At 35.0% G+C, this 21,728-nt stretch overlaps 1 protein-coding gene across 5 annotated transcripts in view; it reads left to right on the plus strand.

Moving 5' to 3' along the window:
- The window catches only part of BIRC6 (baculoviral IAP repeat containing 6), a 249,345-nt gene that overhangs the window by 87,854 nt on the left and 139,763 nt on the right, over window positions 1–21,728 (plus strand). For 4 of the 5 annotated variants that reach the window (XR_011076759.1, XM_068565174.1, XM_068565176.1 and 1 more), the window contains 14 exons: window positions 393–716; window positions 955–1,054; window positions 3,323–3,537; window positions 3,874–4,082; window positions 4,432–4,778; window positions 10,546–10,765; window positions 11,280–11,413; window positions 12,161–12,298; window positions 13,689–13,816; window positions 17,454–17,585; window positions 18,432–18,647; window positions 19,244–19,427; window positions 20,053–20,208; window positions 21,589–21,722. Coding sequence is in view for 4 of the 5 variants with exons in the window: in XM_068565174.1 (XP_068421275.1) it covers window positions 393–716; window positions 955–1,054; window positions 3,323–3,537; window positions 3,874–4,082; window positions 4,432–4,778; window positions 10,546–10,765; window positions 11,280–11,413; window positions 12,161–12,298; window positions 13,689–13,816; window positions 17,454–17,585; window positions 18,432–18,647; window positions 19,244–19,427; window positions 20,053–20,208; window positions 21,589–21,722 (2,637 nt within the window). In the remaining variant the exon portion in view is untranslated. The remainder of the gene's footprint in view (window positions 1–392; window positions 717–954; window positions 1,055–3,322; window positions 3,538–3,873; window positions 4,083–4,431; window positions 4,779–10,545; window positions 10,766–11,279; window positions 11,414–12,160; window positions 12,299–13,688; window positions 13,817–17,453; window positions 17,586–18,431; window positions 18,648–19,243; window positions 19,428–20,052; window positions 20,209–21,588; window positions 21,723–21,728) is intronic. The other variant, XM_068565175.1, reaches the window with a different exon arrangement.

Here is a 21,728-nt window from a genome sequence, read left to right on the forward strand (position 1 = left end):
AGGTTAGGCAACATGAGAATCCATTTCCTGTTAACATTTTGTTTTGAGGAGAACTTTGTTTCCTTATTTACATTTAATTGTTCTGGTTCCTTTCCGCCTTTGCTTTGACAAATTCCCATTTCCCAAATACTCAGGAAAGTTTATATCAGATATTTAAGGAAGTGTGTGTGTACGTGTGTGTGTGTGTGTGTATTATACACACACACACGCACACATATATATAGCATAGAAGTACTCCATTCATGTTGAGTCCATTTCTTACTTAATTTCATTTTTATTGAACTAGGATCCAGTTAATCATGTGTATTTTCACAATATATACCCACGTAGTGTTCCCCACAATTTAGGTAGGCAGGATTAGTCTATATTTGTTGCTTTTACTTCTTTTACAGAAAGCAAAGCTGGAAGCCAAGTTACATCAGACAACAGCTGCAGCAGCATCAGCAGCATCAGCAGCACCAGCAGTAGGTCCTGTTCACAACTCTGTGCCTTCCAACCCAGTGGCAGCCCCCGGATTCTTCATTCATCCATCTGATGTTATTCCACCCACTCCAAAAACAACACCACTTTTTATGACTCCACCACTCACCCCACCCAATGAAGCAGTTTCCGTTGTGATTAATGCCGAACTTGCACAGCTCTTCCCAGGCTCAGTTATTGATCCCCCAACAGTCAATCTTGCTGCACATAACAAAAATTCCAACAAGTCCAGAATGGTAAATTACTATATTTTAAACAGGTGTTCGCTTAGACATTTAAAAATATTTTGATGTATACGCTAACTTTAGAAAGCAAAGTTTTATTATGTTAACTTGTTATATCAAATTAGATTATTTTATTTAATGTTACAGAATATACGTCAGGAAATGGGACTTGTTAACTTTATATTATGGTTATTAGTTTTTATAGAGCAAGAGTGATATCAATATAGAGTTATACTTTTTTCTTTTCTAGAATCCACTTGGCTCTGGTCTAGCCCTTGCAATTTCTCATGCTTCGCATTTTCTTCAGCCTCCACCTCACCAGTCCATTATTATAGAACGAATGCATTCAGGTAATCTTTGATTTTCTTAAAATATTTTTTTTGCCTTGTCTGCTGGCCCTTTGAAGACTTAATATTTTGTAGTTTGATTTTCCTGTGCGAATAAATCACATCTGCTCTTGGGAAAGTGCTTTTTACCAAGAATAAGCATTACATAAGGCTCAAGCTGTGTGCTTACCAAGTTGAATGGAAGAGTGCTGCTGAGTGGTTTCATTAAATCTGTCCAAACAGTGGATTTCATCTGTATAAGAATCTCACCTGGGGCTTCCCTGCTGGTGCAGTGGTTGAGAATCCGCCTGCCAATGCAGCGGACACAGGTTCAAACCCTGGTCTGGGAAGATCCCACATGCTGTGGAGCAGCTAAGCCCGTGCACCACGACTACTGAGCCTGCGCTCTAGAGCCCGCGAGCCACAACTATTGAAGCCCGCGTGCCTAGAGCCCGTGCTCCGCAACAAGAGAAGCCACTGCCATGAGAAGCCCGCGCACCGCAACGAAGAGTAGCCCCCACTCACCGCAGCTAGAGAAAAGCCCACACGCAGCAACGAAGACCTAACGCGGTCAAAAATAAATTAATTAATTAAAAAAAAAAAAAACTCATCTGTTGAGCAATGGTTGGCATAAATACCTGTCTTTATTGTAGCTGCTCAATTACCATTACACTAAAAATTATGCTTAAAGAAGTATTAAGACTAGCATTCTAATGTTGGAACCATTTTTTGAGAATAGCTGACAGAATTACTGCTAATTAAAATAACTGAGCAGGATTACTAGCATTTCATGGTCTCTGGATAGTTCAAATTTTACTTAGGCTTGTACCATGCTTATATGCTAGAGACCTATGATCAGGATAGGTGCTTTTAATTAGAGCATGTTTACTAATACACTGTAGGCAATATTTGCCTTATTATCCTACCAAATGTTATTTCTGGGCTTGAGCAGCAGCAGAATTTAACAGTCCTTAGGTGTGTTTTATAGGAGGAATTAACATGAATATAGTGCATACTGTATCACTTTTCATCATATGAAGAGTTGAACCGTATTTGCTTTATTGCAGTGGGTTGTTTCCTCTTTGGAAGAGAGAGTTTTAAAAAAATAAAGTGTTACATGCTGTTTTCTGCCCAACTAATCATTCATTGGTAACAATAATTAGTGTTCATGGCATATAGAGTGAAATTCGTTGTTGTCCAGTCTTTATGAAATGTGAGCAATTGTTTACACTATGATTTGGTTTTCTATCTGTGCACTCGACTGTGGCACGTAAGCCCCCTAAAGGGGAGAATTATGTTTTTTTGTTCAGTAGTCTTTCTGTTTAGGAAAATACTGGTGACTGCCTTGTTTTCCTTAAAATGGCTCTATGGAGATGGCTCTAGTCCTACAAGTTAAATTTAGTTGGGTTCCTTCACTGTAAGATGTAACTGGTAGGGTTACTATCTGCCCCTAATGCAATAAAGAAGAAATTAGGATTTTATTCATGCCTACTGTTTCACTAATTGAGCTTATTCCTGAAATGTGTGTGAGTTGAGAGGTGCAAATCTGCTCCTCTGTTTCTCTCAGATCATTCTTTTGTTAATATATGAGCTTACACATAAAAGACATACTGTCTCTTTAGTGTGGCCCTTAAGAGTAAGCCTTCTACTTCATTTGGTACTAGCTGAGGAGACAGTGATGTGTCAATATGGGAGGGAAGCATTGTTTGAGATAAGTTTTATCTGTCTCCATTGGAGGACCTTCCTCAGAGATTTTTTAGTGTGGTAATAATGACTGCATGTGATTTCAGCCTTACGCTTGTCCTTTACATCGTAACCCCAATGTAAGATGCAACTCCAGAAGATGTTAAATAAAGCTTAAGAAAACCAAAATCAAATAATAAAATTTGGTATCAGTAATAAATACATTTAGTTGTAAAATTAAAAGAAAACAAGACCAAATGACTGAAAGAAGAACCGATAGGTACTTCATTGAATTAATCTGTATTTTTGCTGATTTACCTTTTTTTGTTCTAAAGTTTTAAAATAAGCTTATATGTACAGTTGATTGCCTTCATAGTAACAAACTTATTCTTGTATATTTTTTACTTAAATCTTGGGTTTCAAACTAATATAAATTGAGGTTTTAGACAGTTTCTGAATGAGAATTATTAACGTTTCTTCTTACTTGTTTGTAGTTTAGTCAGTTGATTTCATGTTTTAAGATGAATGTTCCAGATTGTTTCAGAGTGTGTCTTTTGGTTAATTGATACATGGTATTTTGTGTCAGCTGTTGCTCTCTACCTCTCATAGGAGCAAGGAGATTTGTGACCTTGGATTTTGGTAGACCAATACTGTTGACAGACGTATTGATTCCCACTTGTGGAGACTTGGCCTCCTTGTCAATTGACATTTGGACATTAGGAGAAGAGGTTGATGGGAGGCGATTGGTAGTGGCAACAGATATAAGCACCCATTCACTAATTCTTCATGATTTGATACCACCTCCAGTGTGTAGATTCATGAAGGTAAAGAACTTCAAGAAAATGAATTGATATGCTTTCCATGTTTCTGATAAGTTATGAAAAATATTCAGACATATAATTTAAAAGTATCCTTATAGCACAGGGAACCATATTCAATATCCTGTGGTAAACCACAATGGAAAAATTATGTATAACTGAATCACTTTGCTGTACAGCAGAAATTAACACAACATTGTAATTCAACTACACTTCGATTAAAAAATAAAAACAAAAGTTATCTTTTTATAATTTATAATATAATTATCTTTTAAAATACATGACTCAGATTTTTCTTGTGGTAGATGGGTGGTTATGTATATTTATAAGTTTTCATTTCAGATCACTGTCATTGGACGTTATGGAAGTACAAATGCCAGAGCTAAAATCCCATTAGGATTTTACTATGGTCATACCTATATCTTGCCTTGGGAGAGTGAACTGAAATTAATGCATGATCCTCTGAGGGGAGAGGGAGAATCTGCAAACCAACCAGAAATTGACCAGCATTTAACAATGATGGTTGCTCTACAGGAGGATATACAGTGCAGGTTAGTAGAAAATTGCAATATATTTTAGTCTTACTGAAACCCTATATTTTCTATAATGTCTCCCACATACGTGTCAAGAAATGACTTTTCATAAGTGTATAGAAAAGAGCAAAAGGCGGTAGGACACTAGCATGTTATAATTATGTTTAATGCATTAATATATTGTGATTAAATAATTCATTCTATTTTTTTTTAGTACTTACCAATTGATTAATTGACCAATTGATTAATTCTTTTTAATGGTTGTGTGTTAACTTGTTTTAGAGATTTAATTTTAGTGTATATTCGTACGTGTATATCAAAGAGAACATTGCAGGAATTATTTTGTTCGTTTATTTTTTACTTACAGGTATAACTTGGCTTGTCATCGATTAGAAACTCTTTTGCAAAGTATTGATCTTCCTCCTCTCAACAGTGCTAACAATGCACAGTACTTTTTGCGAAAGCCGGACAAGGCCGTCGAGGAGGACAGCAGAGTCTTTTCTGCCTATCAGGACTGTATTCAGCTACAGCTTCAACTAAATTTGGCTCATAATGCAGTGCAGAGGCTCAGAGTAGCTCTTGGAGCAAGTAGGAAGATGTTGAATGAAACTTCAGACCCAAAAGATTTAATTCAGACATCTTCCACAGAGCAGTTACGTACTATCATCAGATATTTATTGGACACTTTGCTCAGCCTTCTTCACTCTTCCAATGGTTTGTATTTGACTTAAGTACTTAAAAAGGCCGGAAATATATTTGATGTGATTTTCTTGCATGTTTTGTTGTATTAATATTTCCTGGGTTCTGTTTATTTTTGTATCCTTTCTGATGTATTTATGTAATGTGTTTTTAGGTTAATTCATTTTTTCCCCTTATCTTTGTTTTTCTTAAATAGATTTTTTTTTTTAATTTTTGAATTTTACTTTATTTTTTTATACAGCAGGTTCTTATTAGTCATCCATTTCATACACATCAGTGTATACATGTCAATCCCAATCGCCCAATTCATCACACCCCCCCATCCCCCCGCCGCTTTCCCCCCCTTGGTGTCCGTACGTTTGTTCTCTACATCTGTGTCTCTATTTCTCCCCTGCAAACCGGTTCATCTGTACAGTTTCTCTAGGTTCCACATATATGCGATAATATACGATATTTGTTTTTCTCTTTCTGACTTACTTCACTCTGTATGACAGTCTCTAGATCCGCCCACGTCTCTACAAATGACCCAGTTTTGTTCCTTTTTATGACTGAGGAATATTCCATTGTATATATGTACCACATCTTCTTTACCCATTCTTCTGTTGATGGGCATTTAGGTTGCTTCCATGACCTGGCTATTGTAAATAGTGCTGCAGTGAACATTGGGGTGCATGTGTCTTTTTTTTTTTTTTTTTTTTTTTTTTCATGTGTCTTTTTCAATTATGGTTTTCTCTGGGTATATGCCCAGTAGTGGGATTGCTGGATCATATGGTAATTCTATTTTTAATTTTTTAAGGAACCTCCGTACTGTTCTCCGTAGTGGCTGTATCAATTTACATGCCCACCAACAGTGCAAGAGGGTTCCCTTTTCTCCACACCCTCTCCAGCATTTGTTGTTTGTAGATTTTCTGATGATGCCCATTCAAACTGGTGTGAGGTGATACCTCATTGTAGTGTTGATTTGCATTTCTCTAATAATTAGTGATGTTGAGCAGCTTTTCATGTGCTTCTTGGCCATCTGTATGTCTTCATTGGAGAAATGTCTATTTAGGTCTTCTGCCCATTTTTGGATTGGGTTGTTTGTTTTTTTAATATTGAGCTGCATGAGCTGTTTATATATTTTGGAGATTAATCCTTTGTCCGTTGATTCGTTTGCAAATATTTTCTCCCGTTCTGAGGGTTGTCTTTTCATCTTGTTTATGGTTTCCTTTGCTGTGCAAAAGCTTTGAAGTTTCATTAGGTCCCATTTGTTTATTATTATTTTTTATTTCTATTACTCTAGGAGGTGGATCAAAAAAGATCTTGCTGTGATTTATGTCAAAGAGTGTTCTTCCTATGTTTTCCTCTAAGAGTTTTATAGTGTCCGGTCTTACATTTAGGTCTCTAATCCATTTTGAGTGTATTTTTGTGTATGGTGTTAGGGAGTGTTCTCATTTCATTCTTTTACATGTGGCTGTCCAGTTTTCCCAGCACCACTTATTGAAGAGATTGTCTTTTCTCATTGTATATCCTTGCCTCCTTTGTCATAGATTAGTTGAGCATAGGTGCGTGGGTTTATCTCTGGGCTTTCTATCTTGTTCCATTGATCTATGTTTCTGTTTTTGTGCCAATACTCTATTGTCTTGATTACTGTAGCTTTATAGTATAGTCTGAAGTCAGGGAGTCTGATTCGTCCAACTCCGGTTTTTTCCCTCAAGACTGCTTTGGCTATTCGGGGTCTTTTGTGTCTCCATACAAATTTTAAGATTTTTTTGTTCTAGTTCCGTAAAAAATGCCATTGGTGATTTGATAGAGATTGCATTGAATCTGTAGACTGCTTTGGGTAGTAGAGTCGTTTTCACAATGTTGATTCTTCCAATCCAAGAACATGGTATATCTCTCCATCTGTTGGTATCATCTTTAATTTCTTTCATCAGTGTCTTATAGTTTTCTGCATACAGGTCTTTTGTCTCCCTAGGTAGGTTTATTCCTAGGTATTTTATTCCTTTTGTTGCAATGGTAAATGAGAGTGTTTCCTTAATTTCTCTTTCAGATTTTTTATCATTAGTGTATAGGAATGCAAGAGATTTCTGTGCATTAATTTTGTATCCTGCAACTTTACCAAATTCATTGATTAGCTCTAGTAGTTTTCTGGTGGCATCTTTAGGATTCTGTATGTATAGTATCATGTCACTTGCAAACAGTTACAGTTTAACTTCTTCTTTTCCAATTTGTATTCCTTTTATTTCTTTTTCTTCTCTGACTGCCGTGGCTAGGACTTCCAAACCTATGTTGAATAATAGTGGCGAGAGTGGACATCCTTGTCTTGTTCCTGATCTTAGAGGAAATGCTTTCAGTTTTTCACCATTGAGAATGATGTTTGCTGTGGTTTTGTCGTAGATGGCCTTTATTATGTTGAGGTAGGTTCCCTCTATGCCCACTCTCTGGAGAGTTTTTAATCATAAATGGGTGTTGAATTTTGTCAACAGCTTTTTCTGCATCTATTGAGATGATCATATGGTTTTTATTCTTCAATTTGTTAATATGGTATGTCACATTGATTGGTTTGCATATATTGAAGAGTCCTTGCATCCCTGGGATAAATCCCACTTGATCATGGTGTATGATCCTTTTAATGTGTTGTTGGATTCTGTTTGCTAGTATTTTGTTGAGGATTTTTGCATCTATATTCATCAGTGATATTGGTCTGTAATTTTCTTTTTTTGTAGTATCTTTGTCTGGTTTTGGTATCAGGGTGATGGTGGCCTCATAGAATGAGTTTGGGAGTATTCCTTCCTCCGCAATTTTTTGGAAAAGTTTGAGAAGGATGGGTGTTAGCTCTTCTCTAAATGTTTGATAGAATTCGCCTGTGAAGCCACCTGGTCCTGGACTTTTGTTTGTTGGAAGATTTTTAATCACAGTTTCAATTTCATTCCTTGTGATTGGTCTGTTCATATTCTCTGTTTCTTCCTGGTTCAGTCTTGGAAGGTTATACCTTTCTAAGAATTTGTCCATTTCTTCCAGGTTGTCCATTTTATTGGCATAGATTGCTTGTAGTAGTCTCTTAGGATGCTTTGTATTTCTGCGGTGTCTGTTGTAACTTCTCCTTTTTCATTTCTAATTTTATTGATTTGAGTCCTCTCCCTCTTTTTCTTGATGAGTCCGGCTAATTGTTTATCAATTTTGTTTATCTCCTCAAAGAACCAGCTTTTAGTTTTATTGATCTTTACTATTGTTTTCTTTGTTTCTATTTCATTTATTTCTGCTCTGATCTTTATGATTTCTTTCTTTCTGCTAACTTTGGGTTTTGTTTGTTCTTCTTTCTCTAGTTCCTTTAGGTGTAAGGTTAGATTGTTTATTTGAGGTTTTTCTTGTTTCTTGAGGTAGGCTTGTATAGCTATAAACTTCCCTCTTAGAACTGCTTTTGCTGCATCCCATAGGTTTTGGATCATCGTGTTTTCATTGTCATTTGTCTCTAGGTAATTTTTGATTTCCTCTTTGATTTCTTCAGTGATCTCTTGGTTATTTAGTAATGTATTGTTTAGCGTCCACGTGTTTGTGTTTTTTATGTTTTTCTCCTTGTAATTCATTTGTAATCTCATAGTGTTGTGGTCAGAAAAGATGCTTGATATGATTTCAATTTTCTTAAATTTATCGAGTCTTGATTTGTGACCCAAGATGTGATATATCCTGGAGAATGTTCCATGCGCACTTGAGAAGAAAGTGTAATCTGCTGTTTTTGGATGGAATGTCCTATAAATATCAATTAAATCTATCTGGTCTATTGTGTCATTTAAAGCTTCTGTTTCCTTATTTATTTTCATTTTGGATGCATCTGTCCATTGGTGTAAGTGAGGTGTTAAAGTCCCCACTATTATTGTGTTACTGTCGATTTCCTCTTTTATAGCTGTTAGCAGTTGCCTTATGTATTGAGGTGCTCCTATGTTGAGTGCATATATATTTATAATTGTTATATCTTCTTCTTGGATTGATCCCTTGATCATTATGTAGTGTCCTTCCTTGTCTCTTGTTACATTCTTTATTTTAAAGTCTATTTTATCTGATAATGAGTATTGCTCCTTCAGCTTTCTTTTGATTTCCATTTGCGTGGAATATCTTTTTCCATCCCCTCACTTTCAGTCTGAATGTGTCCCTAGGTCTGAAGTGGGTCTCTTGTAGACAGCGTATATACGGGTCTTGTTTTAGTATCCATTCAGCAAGCCTGTGTCTTTTGGTTGGAGCATTTAATCCATTCACGTTTAAGGTAATTATCGATATGTATGTTCCTGTGACCATTTTCTTAATTGTTTTGTGTTTATTTTTGTAAGTCCTTTTCTACTCTTCTGTTTCCCACGTAGAGAAGTTCCTTTAGTATTTGTTGTAGAGCTGGTTTGATGGTGCTGAATTCTCTTAGCTTTTGCTTGTCTGTAAAGCTTTAGATTTCTCCATGGGATCTGAATGAGATCCTGGCTGGGTAGAGTAATCTTGGTTGTAGGTTGTTCCCCTTCATCACTTTACGTATATCATGCCACTCCCTTCTGGCTTGTAGAGTTTCTGCTGAGAAATCAGCTGTTAACCTTATGGGAATTATGTTGTGTGTTATTTGTCATTTTTCCCTTGCTGCTTTCAATAATTTTTCTTTGTTTTTAATTTTTGCCAGTTTGGTTACTGTGTGTCTCGGCGTGTTTCTCCTTGGGTTTATCCTGTATGGGACTCTCTGCGCTTCCTGGACTTGAGTGGCTATTTCCTTTCCCATGTTAGGGAAGTTTTCGACTATAATCTCTTCAAATATTTTCTCTGGTCCTTTCTCTCTCTCTTCTCCTTCTGGGACCCCTATAATGCGAATGTTGTTGCGTTTAATGTTGTCCCAGAGGTCTCTTAGGCTGTCTTCATTTCTTTTCATTCTTTTTTCTTTATTCTGTTCTGCAGCAGTGAATTCCACCATTCTGTCTTCCAGGTCATTTATCTGTTCTTCTGCCTCAGTTATTCTGCTGTCGATTCCTTCTAGTGTAGTTTTCATTTCACTTATTGTATTGTTCATCTCTGTTTGTTTGTTCTTTAATTCTTCTAGGTCTTTGTTAAACATTTCTTGCATCTTCTCGATCTTTGCCTCCGTTCTTTTTCCGAGGTCCTGGATCATCTTCACTATCATTATTCCGAATTCTTTTTCTGGAAGGTTGCCTATCTCCACTTCATTTAGTTGTTTTTCTGGGGTGTTATCTTGTTCCTTCATCTGGGACGTAGCCCTCTGCCTTTTCATGTTGTCTCTGTTTCTGTGAATGTGGTTTTTGTTCCACAGGCTGCAGGGTTGTAGTTCTTCTTGCTTCTGCTGTCTGCCCTCTGGTGGATGAGGCTATCTCTTAAATAGATTTTTGATTATTTTTTTCTTGAGTTTCTGCTATTGATGTGTCACATCATTGTGTTACTGGCAAAATAATAAATAGTGTTTGAAAGCCCAACAGTGAAAACTGTGAATAAATTGCTAATCTAATACAGAAGTGTCATTTTCTAACCAGGAGCTATTTTTGATCATTATATATGATGTAATGTGCGCGCACACACACACAGCCATCTGATACACCCAACTCCACAAAAAAGAAATATAATTGATATAATTGCTAATTCTTCTTTTCTCCAAGTATTTGACAGTTAAAATTCTACATATAAGGAGTAAATAAATGAATAAGAAAATAAATAGACCAAAAATTTGCTGGTAATGAAGAAAGCCTATCTAAGGATGCTGATTTTGATACTACAGCGTACTCTTAAATAGGAAATTTTACTGTTTTCTTTCTTGTAATAGGACACTCTGTTCCTGCAGTTTTGCAGAGTACATTCCATGCCCAGGCCTGTGAAGAGCTTTTTAAACACCTGTGCATCAGTGGAACCCCAAAGATACGGTTACATACTGGTCTTCTACTCGTTCAACTCTGTGGTGGTGAAAGATGGTGGGGCCAGTTTCTTTCTAATGTTCTTCAGGAACTGTACAATTCAGAGCAGCTTCTCATCTTTCCACAGGATAGGTAGGTCAGAAAATATTGGAGTAATTTGTTGTTAGTGATTTATGCTTCCTGCAATGTTCAGATTTGGAAATCTTGTGTATGTGGATACTGAGTGTGGAGAAATGAAATGAATCATGTCTTTTCAGGTTGAGGAACGCCCAGTGAAGGGCATATTGAAGAAGATTCTACATGGTGTAACTGGACTATATTCTTTAGTTTCCTAACTGAATCTGTGGAGTTTATAGATCTCTGTTTACAAATATTTCCTATCAGATCATGTTACTTTATGTGTCAAATGTATATTTTTGAGTCTGTGATACAGTTCTCTCTACTTGATTCCTTGCAGATAAAATTAGAAAATATAAGCAGTAGCTGAAAAAGAGCTAATTTTAACATTATACTTCCAGATATAAATCTTACTAATAACCAGATATTCTGTCATTACTCTCTTAGATTACGAAGTGAATTATTTTTAAGATGAACACTTAAATTGATTCATATTAGCTATTTTATTTTTATCTTTTTTTTTTTTTAGGGTCTTCATGTTACTTTCCTGCATTGGTCAGAGATCACTTAGTAATAGTGGAGTATTAGAAAGCTTACTTAATCTGTTGGATAATTTACTGTCACCTCTTCAGCCGCAGTTACCCATGCATAGGAGGACAGAAGGTATTATTTAAATTAGTGATCTTTAGTAAAAACGTAAGATTCCTGTAAATACTGGTTTTATAAAATGACTAGTCTGAAATATTTATTTTACTATTCATTTTGCTGCACACTTTAATATTTTTATGATGTAGACTTTTTAGAATGACCAGCCTTCGTGTGATTGACTGCCATATGGTTACTGCTTTTTTAAAATGTTACCTTTTCTTTATGTGAATTTTGAACTTGGGAATTGTTGTGGGTATGTTGTTTTTATACTATCATAGTTAAAATCAAACTCTTGTGTTTAAGTTTAAGCTTTAAGGCAGCATTGCTGTTCTGATCATGGATAATGAGCTTCATTTGAGCAAGAAAATTGTTATTGGAATAAAAACTTCAGAACATAGTTTAAAACTTTATGAATTATAACTTGAGAGACTTTTTAAATTTCAGTCACCTGTAAGTCTAAGAATAGCTTCTTATACCTTGTTTTCTAGTTTATAAGTTATTACCTGTTAGATTCAAGCTACACTTATGAATCTATTTTTGTACCAAGAAGCATTTGTCAAGTCTTCCATTTGATTTGATGTGTTACTTCATTTTTGGCCATAGGTTTCAGTTTTGAGGCTTACTGTAAATAAATATTAGTGTTCATAATTATATGGTGTGTTTTGGATTTATAAAATGTGTTAATTTTATAATTATTTTATCAGACTTCATTAGGATTCTTAGAGTCACCTGATTATTTTTTCTCCTCACATTTCTATACAGGAGTACTAGATATTCCCATGATCAGTTGGGTTGTTATGCTAGTGTCCAGGTTGCTGGATTATGTGGCAACTGTAGAAGACGAAGCAGCAGCTGCAAAGAAACCTTTGAATGGTAAAGACAGGGAGAGGTTTATGACAGGTATCAGAAGTTTATAATAATCTGTTGGTGGGGATTTTGAGTGACTACCCGGTTTTTCCAGAACTGGCATTGGCCTGGAGATTCCAGCTGTATGTAATTTATGTAAAATATTAATTAACTTTACCAGGAATAACATACATATAGGTGAAGTTTATAAAAAGCAAATCTGTGAAGAGTTATTGTATTTAGTTTAGTATATCATTTCATTTACTATTATAAAATGTTTCTACTAATTAACTACAAATGACTTTTATGCTTAGATATAGAAATTCTCAGATTTTTGCGAGTTGTAATCTTTCTCCATAAGCTTAAAGCACAGAAAATGTTTTAAATGAAAGACAATCAAACTGCAAGACAAATTGTTTTCTTCTCCTCTTCCAAGCTAACAAGACTTTATGAAATAGCTACATCTAATATGTAAATACAGATAGTAAGTGCTGTAAAACTTAGAATTTTATTTATTATTAGGATTATAATATTAAAAAAAGATCACTTGAGATGTTTTATAGGTAAAAGATGTTACAGAAAAACCTGAATGAACTTTTTGGCCAGCCCAATAAATCAGTTGTTTATGGTACACATTATGTTTGAAAATAAGGTGGGGAATTCTTTTCATGTACAGGGAATTTTTTTAACAAATGCTATATGTCTCAGTTATAGGATGTAGAATTAAGAGACAATTAAATACAACTACCTGTAAAGTTGGAATGTAACAGATGGTATGGGAGGACTTAGTTTTTATTTACAGTATTCATGTATTATGGAAATACATTAGAAGACATTTTTTTAGGGCTTGAAGAATTTGAATTGACTTGACAAAAGGATAATAGAGAACAGAAAAAGATGTCATTAGGTTAAGCAGACATGAAAAAATCATTGAGGATGGTTAGCGTGTGGGATTAAGCCTGAACTGAGCAGAGTGACAAGGAGTCATCTGGACACATTCCAACATGAGAATAAGTAGAGCTACACAGCATGGTGTTTGAACTATCCAAACTTTATTTTTGCAGTCATTAAAACAGATTATTGAGTATCCCTTTTTTTGGGTCCCTGCACAAAAAGCATATGAGTTCAAAATAGGCAACAGTGAGCATTTTGTTGTTGTTACAGTTGAGCAACATTATCAAAGTTGTGTTGTACAGAGATCAATTTTAAACAGTTGTGGAGAAAGTTGGCTGTTAATGGAAGAATTGGAGGCAGAGAGAACTGTGGTCTTAAAGTCATTTAGGATCTAGGTTAACTTTTCTAAGGTCAAATGTTCTTAGCAATTTCTTTACGATGGTTTCCTTAATTTTAAAAAAAATTGCTTTGTCGTTGTTTTCTGGGTGTGAATAGTACTTTAAAATCACATTTAACAGAATTATTAATACAACTTTTCCTTGCCCTGTAGGTAACCAGTGGAGTTTTATTAATAATAATCTGCACACCCAGCACATAAATAGGTCTTCCAAAGGCAGCAGTAGCCTTGATAGATTATATTCCAGAAAAATAAGAAAGCAGCTAGTTCATCATAAACAGGTAATTTTCAGTATTTTGTTTGTTTGTTTGTTTGGTTTGTTTTAATGTTTGAGACATTGCATGAGATAGACTTGCCATCAGACCTTAGGTATGATATTTAATGAACTACTTAATTTAGGTAAATTATTTGACACTTTTGAGTCTGAGTTTCCTTATTTGTAAGATGGCAACAATATGTAGTTTACAGATTTTTGGTAATGTCCTTTAAACTGTAGGGACTTCTCTGGCGGTCCAGTGGTTAAGACTTCGCCTTCCAATGCAGGGGGTGTGGGTTTAATCCCTGGGAGCTAAGATCCCACATGCCTCACGGCCAAAAAACCAAAACATAAAAAAATAGAAGCAATATTGTAACAAATTCAATAAAGACTTTAAAAATGGTACACATCAAAAAACAAAAAAACAAAACTGTCTACCTCTTCTCATATCTGTTACTACCATTCTAAGTGCAGCCATCATTTGCCTAGTCGGAAGGCCTATCTGCCTTTGTTCTTTTAAAACCCAATCCATTTTTCATGCTGCCCCTACAGAGTTCTTTTAGATACAAACCTACTCATATCACTCCTTCTCTAAATTATTAGTGGCTTCCAGTTGACCTTTGGATGATGGTCAGACTCCTTAACATGGCTTTAGTATATCTATCATCTGCCCATCTAACCTTCAGGTTTGAATTTTGGTCTAGCCATATTGAATCTGGGTTCCTGGACCACCTACACCAGTTTTTTCATCCAGGATTTTAGTATGTGCTTATCCCCCATCCCTCCCCTCCTTCCCACCAACTACTGAATTTAATGTTTTGCTTGGATAATCTAACTTATTTTTCAGACGTTAGTTCACATTCACTTCCTCAAAGATGTTTTCCCTGGTTTCTCAGTTAGTATCCCATAAAATATGTTTCCCATGTACCCTATATTTTTCCTTTCATTATATTTATCGTACTTTTTTGTTGGGATTCTTTTATTTTATTAACCTGAGTTTATAGCTGATGTCAGATTCTTATGAGCCAGTTCTTTATTTTAATTATATTTTAAAACGTGTCTTCCTCCTTGTCTTACAGTATATACAGGAATATGTACTATATCTTTGATACCCAGTATAGAGCCTAGTGTGTCATCTAAAAATATTTGTATAATTGATTTAAGATGAAATGAGATTTTACAAGAAAGCCTTTAAGATCTGAAAGTGTGTGAAAGCTTTTGGGCTTTTTAAAAAACATGAACTCAGGACTTCCCTGGTGGCACAGTGGTTAAGAATCCGCCTGCCAATGCAGGGGGCACGGGTTCGAGCCCTGGTCCGGGAAGATCCCACATGCCACGGAGCAACTAAGCCCGTGCGCCACAACTACTGAGCCTGCGCTCTAGAGCACGCGAGCCACAACTACTGAGCCCACGCGCCACAACTACTGAAGCTCGTGCACCTAGAGCCGGTGCTCCGCAACAAGAGAAGCTACCACAATGAGAAGCCCGTGCACCGCAATGAAGAGTAGCCGCCGCTCGCCACAACTAGAGAAAGCCTGCATGCAGCAACGAAGACCCAACACAGCCAAAAATAAAATAAATTAAAAAAAAATAAAAATAAAAAATAAAAACATGAACTCAGCAATAAATTATTTATTTTTACTACTGAGTTTTTCAACTATGAGCAACTATTGGCCTTTTGTAAGAAAAATGATGTGAAGCTTTTCCCTCAACTCCTTTTTCCATTTGAGACTCCTAACTAATTTTAGGTGGTACTAATAATCAGCTAAAATTTCAAATTCAGCTAAAATTTATCGAGCACTTAATGATTATGTTTGCTGTATTTACTTTAGGATATGAAGATGGTAAACAAACCTAGAGAATGATCCAGTGGATTTTTCTTAGCAGAATTTTACTATTTTATGCTTTATTATAAAGGACATTTTGGGGACAGTTAGCAAAACTTAAAAGTGGGGTCTGAGGAATAGTTGGTTGTTAGTAGTGCATGGATGTTACTTCTTTGATTTTAGTGGTTGTATTATGGTTGTGGGAGAAGGGTCTTGTTCCTAGGAAATACACATTAAAGTATTCAGGGGTGACTGGTCATCAGGTTGCCAACTTATTCTCAGATAGTTAGGGAAAAAATATCTTTGTACAGCAATATAAATTATTGATTAAGATTATGGTTGTTTCAAAATAAAGATTATATTTTTTTCTTGATTTCAGTTGTATATGTTAATTGTAGAACTTTTGGAACAATTTTCTGAAAATACTGATTTGTTCTTCTCACATTCACATACCATGTATTGATTATTTAATACATGTGCATGCTGGTTTTAATTTATGATACATTTTTCTTCATATATGGAGATGACAGCCAAATGGATATTTCTTTATAATATAATGTTAGTTCTTTTTCTTGCTGATAATAAAAATATGTAGCAACAGTAGAAATTTAGGAAATATTCCTTGAAAAGGTAGATTAAGTTCTTAACTAAATTGTGCATTTATTATTATGGCTATAATGTTCTAGTGACTTTCTGTTTAGAGTAATGTTCTGCATAATGGATATATCACAACGTGGTTTTGTCATTCAGCAGATTTTCAGGGTCTTTCTAGGCAGAAATTTTTTTCTCCTTGTTGGTCTATTTGTTCATTTCAACCTACTAGTGGTTGTCAGGGGTAGGGATGGGGCAGATAGGATAGGAGGGAGGAGGGTGGGCAGCATAAAAGGACAACATGAGGAAACGTTGTGGTGATGGTGATGGTGTACAGTATTAACTGTAGTGGTGGATACCTGAACCAACAAATTGGGTAAAGTGTACAAGAGATCTCTGCATTATTTTTTTACAACTGCATGTGAATTTACAGTTACTGCAATAAACTTTTTAATTAATAAAAAACATAGACATACCAAAAAATGTTCTACTTTTTTTTTTTTTTTTTTATAAATTTATTTATTTATTTTTGGCTGCACTGGGTCTTCGTTGCTGCGTGCAGCTTTCTCTAGTTGAGGCGAGCGGGGGCTACTCTTCGTTGCGGTGCGCGGACTTCTCATTGTGGTGGCTTCTCTTGTTGCAGAGCTCGGGCTCTAGGCACGTGGGCTTCAGTAGTTGTGGCACCCGGGCTCAGTAGTTGTGGCTCGCGGGCTCTAGAGCGCAGGCTCAGTAGTTGTGGCGCACGGGCTTAGTTGCTCCACGGCATGTGGGATCTTCCTGGACCAGGGCTCGAATCCATGTGCCCTGCATTGGCAGGCGGATTCTTAACCACTGCGCCACCAGGGAAGCCTAAGATGTTCTACTTTTGAAGGAGATTCCCATGAAAGCCAAGCTAAGAATATTGTACGATAAAAGTATTTTCCCCATGTATTTAAAAATAATTCCTTTCCTCTGTTTAAAAAATACTTCATCAGTTAGTCTCATTAGTGGCTTACATAAAAAAGTATTCCAGTTATTTCCCTTCTCCCATGGGTAAGAAATTGATTACTTCTTAATTACAACATGGGGAGATCTTTTATTTGGAAGTGATTTTTAAAAAATCAGCAACATAGTTTAAACTAGGTTTTTCAGAGAATTACTTATTCCATTAGTTTGATGTATGGATTCTGAGGAGTACAATAATTTACTTTGTTGTTTTTAACATTGTTAGCTATAAGATTAACTTTTTTTTTTTTTTTTTTAAAGCAACTTAACTTACTGAAAGCAAAACAGAAGGCTTTGGTGGAACAGATGGAAAAAGAAAAAATACAAAGTAACAAAGGATCATCATATAAACTTCTGGTAGAGCAAGCAAAATTAAAGCAGGCTACCTCAAAGGTATGATCTTTACTTTTTAATGTAATTATCTTAGAAAAGTCACTCTCCCTTTTAGTATTTTAAGTTATTTGAATAGTTAAGTATTTTTAGTAATGATCGGGAAACTTTATGTTATTCTGCTTATCAACAGAAAAATCTATTCTATGTACCTTTTTTGGGAAAGGTAGCTTTTAACTCAAGTAAATATATGATTAATGTGGGCTTAAAGTATTTTTCTAGTGTATTTCCTTTAAAGTGGATTGTGTTCCAGTAAATTGAAGATAAAAGGACTTAGGAAATGTGTGATTTTCCTAATGTGTCCTTTCTAAGTGAAAATTAAGTTCAACGATTTATAAATAAAATTTTTAAAAATAATGACATATTTTTAAAAATTTGGGTGGTAACATTTATATGTAGCAACCAAGTTTACATACTGTGTTTCTATAAATAAGAAATTACAGTTACTCCATCAGAGTTTGAAATGAATTAATACTGTATACTTAGTATATATAGGTTTCTTTACCATTCACCTTTTATGATTATATTTAGGATGTTTTGGTAATATTTATTTAAGATGTTAGATTTGACCTGATGTAGCCTTTCTATAGAATTTCACCTTTCTGAAATTCTGTTATGTATCTGATACCTTACTTTAAAATAGGGCACAAGGTATATTGGTCAGTATAGTTTTTAATAATCTTACTTTTTGAAGCTTATTGTTTGCCTAAAAATTTTGTTCTTTAGACGTTGTAAGTTTTCTGAGTGAATATTTTCATTTCACAAATAAACTTGTACTGAAAGAATTTTCGTTCAAAGAATTTTCATTCAATAAACAGTGGTTTAAATATTATAAATTTCTGTGTACAGCACTTCAAGGATTTAATTCGATTACGTCGGACAGCAGAGTGGTCTCGTTCTAATTTAGACACAGAGGTTACAACAACAAAGGAAAGCCCAGAGATAGAACCACTTCCATTTACCCTGGCCCATGAACGTTGTATTTCAGTAGTCCAGAAACTTGTCCTTTTTCTCCTCTCCATGGATTTTACATGCCATGCAGATCTCTTATTATTTGTTTGTAAGGTAAGTAAACGAATAGGCATAATTTATAATTACAGACTTAGTAAGAAAAAGAAATAAGAAAAAAATGCAGTTTGTAATTGATTTTTAAGAGAAATAAAAGTGCTTTCACTGGTTTTCCTTTTATGCAGTTTAGTTTTTTTTTTTTAATGTGCCTTGAAAGGTTTTAAAAATATTTTGGCACTTATTTCTTAGGAGACCTAATGTATATTTTTAATCTAGTTAAAACTAGATTATTGTAGATTTGAAATGTAAGTAATGTGGGTATGTCTATCTACAGCCTACCTTTTGTCTATTTATTAGGATAGGAAATCTACAAACGAGTGTCAGATTATAGCAATGAAGGGTGTATTAATGCCCTGAAAGCTTTTCTGTAGCATACTCATTGCTTTTAGAAATTATTTTAAACTATTCAACTCAGGTTTTTACCTGGATTTTAATATTTGATCCATGAAATTACATTTCTTTTGCATTTACGTCAAATAATTATTTTGACATCAAAAGCATATCTCATTGAAAGCAGTTACTTCAACGCTTTGTTTTTGGAGAAAACATATTTCATTCTATTTAAGTGTATGATTTTATAAAATGTATTACAGGTTCTTGCGCGCATTGCGAATGCCACGAGGCCAACTATACATCTGTGTGAGATTGTGAATGAACCCCAACTGGAAAGACTGCTATTACTTTTGGTTGGAACTGACTTCAATAGAGGAGATATATCTTGGGGTGGTGCTTGGGCTCAATATTCCTTAACTTGTATGCTACAGGATATTTTAGCAGGTTTGTTAGGATTTATTTTTAATAAGGTATGTCAAAATTATCTTGTCGCTGCTTGACTAATCTTTAAAGGAAACTGTGAGCTCCTGAAAAGTATAAAGTGTCTCTTTCATGTTATAGCAGTAGCAACCATTTAAAATTACTTTTCCGTTTAATTATGTTGACACTTGTGATAAATGCAAGTTTTTATGGCAGAGTTAGGTTACGGAGTACAGGGATATTGGAGCTAGTCCGCTTCCTTATTAATACCAGCAGTGGGCTGCTTCCTAATTCTTTATGTGCACTTGAGGAAGGTACTCCCTGCTCCTCAGTTTTTTCATCTGTAAAATAAGGATAATAAAAGTATCTTTCTTATGAAGTTATTTTGAAGAATAAGTGAGTTAATGTGTGTAAAGTGATTATAATAACTCCTTGTTCATATTGCACATTTTGTGTTTGCTATTAGTTAGCATTTGGAGGTAATGCAGTGAGCCCTAGCATTTCCTTGGGTAGGTGTGGACTCATTTGCCTCAGAATCTTTTGTGGTTCGTAGAGTACACATGCTATTCTCAATACTGGACAAAAAACTATGTTTTGGATGTCTGTTTACTAATTACTAAAGCAGTTAGGATGCTCTTCTTACCTACAGGAGAATTGCTGGCTCCAGTAGCTGCAGAAGCCATGGAGGAAGGAACAGTGAGTGATGATGTAGGTGCAACAGCTGGTGACTCTGATGACTCCCTGCAGCAGTCTTCAGCTCAGTTGCTGGAAACTATAGATGAACCTTTGACACACGATATAACAGGTACATTCTTTAAATTTTTTACTTAAAATATCCGTAGCTCTTTCTTTAAAAAATGAAACATGTTTCAAAGTTAAGAATATTAATGAAGTATAAAATTAAGTTTTATATTAGGTGTTTGGCCTTAGTAACCATATCAGTTATTTTCCTGATAAGTATGTTTTGCTTTGATTCTCTGAATGCATATTAAAATAAAATGGTATCCTTTCACAGGGTCCATGTTATCTTGATACGGTCTTATTTGGCTATGTTGAAAGAATTGCAACCTAGAAAACAGTTAAAGATACACAGTGGTAAAGATAGCAAGGCTCTTGTTCTCTTTTTCTTTTTTCTTTCTTTGTTTTCTGCCTTTTCAAAAACTATAATGTGTATCTTAGCATGTCCAATCCTTTGTGGTGTACTCCCTAGTTTTGAAGACTGTTTTGCAATGCTGTGGTCATTTCATCTGTTTCATTCCTTAATCTTAGATTCTCTCATGATTTTATCCTTTCTGTCTGATAGTCCCTTAATCTGGAGTAGACTTTCTTCTCTAGTTTGCATGATGAACTTCTTATCTAAGATTCCCATAAAGCATGCCCTCCTCCAAGAAGCTTTTTCCATTACCACCAGCAATGCTGGAGACTGCCGTCGGTGCTGCCTGCAGCGCTGCCTACATTCTAGATCATCTCTGATAGCACCTACCATGTGGTAGTTGGTTTAATTTCTGTAGTGTACCCTCACCTCTGAACCTCTGTTAATTTGTTGGAGGGTGGACATTTGTTTTATTAATCTTTATATACTCAGACCCTAATACAGGCTAGTATTTTCTTGGCATTCTATAAATATATGTTGAATAATAGAGGGTGGGAAGGGAAGGAAGATAAGAGTTGTAAGGCATAAAAGGCTAGTTAAAAATTTGGAGTCATCGGAGAGCAAAATCATTTCCAATTCATGATAGAAAAATAAGGTGAATAGCAGTCTTAAAACTGAAATCTTTGCTTTTCACTTCAATACCTAGTATTATTTCCTTAACTACTGGATGTAATATAATGAATTACAATTGGAGGCAATAAAATGAATAACATTGTTCATTCTAGAAATGGTTAATGATTATTTTTAACAACAAAGCTTATGTAACTTGATTCTACAAGGACTAATCATACGGTCTTTTCCCCTAGGAAGTCACATATTATTGCACTGGTGTTTTTAATTGTGTGTTATAGGGTGATATATTTGCATACTTACGCTTAATTGTCAGGTATAAAAATTTAGAGATTTTTGTATCAGTAGAAACATATATATTATGTATAAGTAAATTAACTTTTTCTGTAATTAAAAGCAATATATTGGTTAAATTTTATGTTATATACTCCACCAAAAAAAATCACTTTCAATTATTTGAAGGTGCACCTCCTCTTTCCTCTTTGGAAAAAGATAAAGAAATTGATCTTGAGCTACTTCAGGATCTAATGGAAGTTGACATTGATCCTTTAGATATTGATTTGGAAAAGGATCCTCTTGCAGCCAAAGTTTTTAAGGTACGA

The sequence above is a fragment of the Eschrichtius robustus genome, chromosome 15, assembly GCF_028021215.1.
Source record: "Eschrichtius robustus isolate mEscRob2 chromosome 15, mEscRob2.pri, whole genome shotgun sequence".
In the NCBI taxonomy this organism is placed as follows: Eukaryota; Metazoa; Chordata; class Mammalia; order Artiodactyla; family Eschrichtiidae; genus Eschrichtius; species Eschrichtius robustus.